This window comes from Chelonoidis abingdonii, chromosome 15 (assembly GCF_003597395.2).
Source record: "Chelonoidis abingdonii isolate Lonesome George chromosome 15, CheloAbing_2.0, whole genome shotgun sequence".
NCBI classification, from domain to species: domain Eukaryota; kingdom Metazoa; phylum Chordata; order Testudines; family Testudinidae; genus Chelonoidis; species Chelonoidis abingdonii.
The window spans coordinates 46,571,807-46,575,326 of record NC_133783.1 but is presented as its reverse complement, the minus strand read 5'-3'; the positions used below and the strand labels follow the sequence as shown (position 1 = coordinate 46,575,326).

Sequence of the window (3,520 nt, the reverse complement as noted above, 5' to 3'; positions counted from 1 at the left end):
CCCCCAACCACCCCACATGAGGAGGAAGTGTGAGGGGGCGGTTTGTGGCATGAACACTGAGATCTGTGTCATTTGCCTCCTGCACGTCTAGTGGTGCTTTAGCAGAGCCAATATCCCTTTGTGCTAATAGCCCTGTCCTCATTTGCTGCCTAATTGGACTATATAAAGCCAATAACAGGCGAGCTCTTATAGCCTGAAGCCAAAGCACCACGTCTAAAGGGGGGCTGGGGGGAGGCTGCCGTCGCTGCTGCTGCTGCTCCTGCTGCATCGGGCTGGGGCTGCGCGGAGCCCTCTCCTTTGGCTGCTGCCTAATCCCATTTGCCATTGTGCGTGCCCAATCGCCGTATACGCCCTGCATTTAACTTGGATGACATTTTGATTTCATCATTAGCATCAGGCGCCAGATTGACGCAGCAGCAGCAGCCGGGCTCTGGTCCTCCTCCCCGCAGAAGCCCTCGGTCCCGGGCTCTGTGGCTCTGAGTGTCCCGCGGCTGAGCAGCCCCCCACCCCACCCCATGCACGGAGGCGCTGCCTCCTGTCCTCGCCCCACCCCCGCCCGGATTGGGTGCCCAGCTTCTGGGCGGCTTCCGCTGCCGCTCGAGGGTAGTTAGAGGGTGGTTTATGGTCTGAGCCGCCGCTGCCCTGCCACGGACCGGGAGGAGGATGCCGGAGACAGGACAGGAGCCCCCGAGCAGCCAGGCGCCGCAGCCACCACCCAAAGAGTCGCCTTTTTCCATCAAGAACCTGCTCAACGGCGACCACCACAAGGCGCCTCCCAAGCAGCCCCGAGCGCTCTTCGCCCCGGCCGCCAAGGGGGCTCTGGATGGAGCTGGCTTTGCCCTCTCCCAGGTGGGCGATCTCGCTTTCCCTCGCTTTGAGATCCCGGCGCAGAGGTTTTCCCTGCAAGCGCACTACTTAGAGCGGTCCCCAGCCTCCTGGTGGTACCCGTACACCTTGACCGCCGCGGGAGGCCATCTGCCCAGGCCAGAAGGTACTGAGTGAATCGGTGTGTCTGTCTGTCTGTCTGTCTGTCTCTCTGTCTCACTCCGCTAGCACGGGTCAGAGATGCTCCGCCGAGTTTCTCAGCTCCTCGGGCAGGAGCGAGGGCTCGCTCTTCCCACGCGGTTACCCCTGAGAACAGGATGATTTAGTAACTGCTTTCACGGCAGCGTTAAGTGGCCCCCAGCAGGCTCCTTTCTGCGGGGAGATGAAGGTGCCAGTGAGGCCCCGTGGTGAGCAGGGAGCGGCAGCTCCTCTCCTCCTTGCCTTTTGCTGCTTAAGTTTGCAGGGAGGCTGGTTCCTAGGGCCTGGGTGCGTTTGCGGATGGTGATAAAGGTGCGGTGTGTTTTTGGTTTTCTTTAGCTGCAGATAAATCTCTCCTGCGAGACTCCTCCCCGGCCTCGGGCACGGACAGAGACTCTCCGGAGTCCCTGCTCAAGGCTGAGTCGGACCACAAGGAGCTTGACTCAAAAAGCCCCGACGAGATCATTCTGGAGGAGAGTGACTCGGAGGAGGTGAAGAAGGAGGAGAACGGGGAGGACTGGAAAGCCAGGGAAGACAGCCCGGAGAAGAAGCCCTGCCGAAAAAAGAAGACCCGCACTGTCTTCTCCCGGAGCCAGGTGTTCCAGCTGGAGTCCACCTTTGACATGAAGAGGTACCTGAGCAGCTCGGAGCGGGCAGGCTTGGCAGCATCTCTGCACCTGACAGAGACCCAGGTCAAGATCTGGTTTCAGAACAGAAGAAACAAGTGGAAAAGGCAGCTGGCCGCTGAGCTGGAGGCTGCCAATCTCAGCCACGCGGCCGCCCAGAGAATAGTGCGGGTGCCTATCCTCTACCATGAGAACTCCACCGCCGAGAACGGCAGCTCGCCTGCCAACGTGCCGGTCAGCCAGCCCCTCTTAACATTCCCTCACCCCGTCTACTACTCCCACCCTGTAGTCACATCAGTGCCACTCCTGCGACCCGTCTGAGAACTGACCCCATGCAGCTTCCTGGTGCGCCAGTGGGGAGGGGTGGCTTAAAAAATAAATAAATCACCAAACCTCTAGGTCAGGAGAGAGGCCCGAGGAAACGGAGCAGCTGTAAATGATCAGTAATTTTGTAAGTACTCCAATGATTTGTGCAATTCATCAAGCGAATATTTGATGCTCTTTTTTTAATGGGTTGTTGTTGGGGGGGAACCCTAAAAATAAAACCAGAGTTGAAGTGGAAACTTGTAGAGAACACTAGAATTGTTACATCTTTTGTAAACGTGAACAAAATCTTGCGCTGATCTTTGTGGCTTTAGTTTTATTTTTGTAAACAACAATCAATAAATGATCACAGTTTACTCCTCCATGTTTACCAAATGCTAACGGAAAATGGAATTTCTGTTCCTTCCCTTCTTTCTCAAACGTGTTAATCCCCGTGGTTCTGTTACAACTCAAAGACTCCACCAACCGTGGTTTTTAATTTAACCAGACCTATGTACAAATTTGCCTGGTCACTTTTCCATGTTTTGTATCGTTAGGTTTCTGTGATGGAACTTTAACTCGAAAGAAAATACAGCCAAAAAGAAAATGCTTAATTATATACACACTTTGGGTGAGCCTTATTTATTATCATTTGTTTAGATTTTAAAGCAATTGATTGTGGATTATTGTTGTTCTTGGAGTTGTTTTTTTTGTCTTTCTTTCAAATGGTATTTCAGCATTAAAAAAAAACCTGTACCCTTTTGTTTTCTTTTGTAAAACAAACACACAAACAAAAAACTATTGTACTTTTGAACTGTGCAATATTGTACGAGAATTCTTAAAGCACTGCTTTTATTTTAATGGCGAGAAAAGGTGTTTTTTTCCATTGTATAATTGCGTTCCTTTATGTAGTTAAAAAGAAGGAAGGAAAGTGAAAAGAGAGAGATACGAGGGGGAATAAACACTAGTCCTGCTAAAATAAATAAAGAAAGAAAAGAGGTTCAGTGTGCTGAGCGCTTTAAGTGAAGGACAATCAATCTTTGAAAAAATGTTAACGTATTTGCTATTATGTACAGTTTTCTTGTAGAGTCCATGGGGTGTGTGGATTTTAATAGACTGAAATCAAGTGCTGTGTGGACGCCTCCATTCTCTCTGTCTTTCCTGCTGTCTGCTCACCTGTTGTAGGACAATTGTTTACTATCATCCCAAGGTGTGTTTTTTTTGGTTTCTTTTGTTTTTGTTGCCTCTCTAGTTCTGCCAGGAATCGATCCTCTTTTGAAAACAACCAGTACTGTTATAACTGAATGTTGTGGTGGAAAAATAAATAAAACCCGTTCCTTATCATTTTAAAGCGTGGCTTTGGAAAATGAGACAGAACAGGTGTCTTTCAAACCGTCCCCATTTCTTCCTATTGTTAGACACACACACACACTCCCTCCCACTGGCTCTCCGTCCAGGAACTGGTGAGACAGAGGGCGCATTGTTCTACTAAATGAACAACCACTTTGCTTACTCCTGTGTTGTTATCACGGGGAGGGGTTTTCGAATTTAGCTTTTATACAAATATT

The 3,520-nt window shown here is 50.3% G+C and overlaps 1 protein-coding gene across 1 annotated transcript; it reads left to right on the top strand.

The window, feature by feature from the left end:
* The first annotated feature begins 663 nt into the window (after positions 1-663).
* Positions 664-1,970, top strand: HMX3 (H6 family homeobox 3). Its single transcript, XM_032796483.1, has 2 exons — positions 664-991; positions 1,363-1,970. The coding sequence occupies exons 1-2, from the start codon at positions 664-666 to the stop codon at positions 1,968-1,970; spliced, it is 936 nt and encodes a 311-aa protein (XP_032652374.1).
* The last annotated feature ends 1,550 nt before the right edge of the window (positions 1,971-3,520 follow it).

What these genes read in the sequence shown, in the direction of transcription:
- HMX3 (XM_032796483.1), top strand. Translation starts at nt 664, where the DNA reads ATGCCGGAGACAGGACAGGAGCCCCCGAGCAGCCAGGCGCCGCAGCCA. An exon ending in CCATCTGCCCAGGCCAGAAG is followed by an intron (nt 992 to 1,362) that starts GTACTGAGTGAA and finishes GGTTTTCTTTAG; the next exon opens with CTGCAGATAAATCTCTCCTG.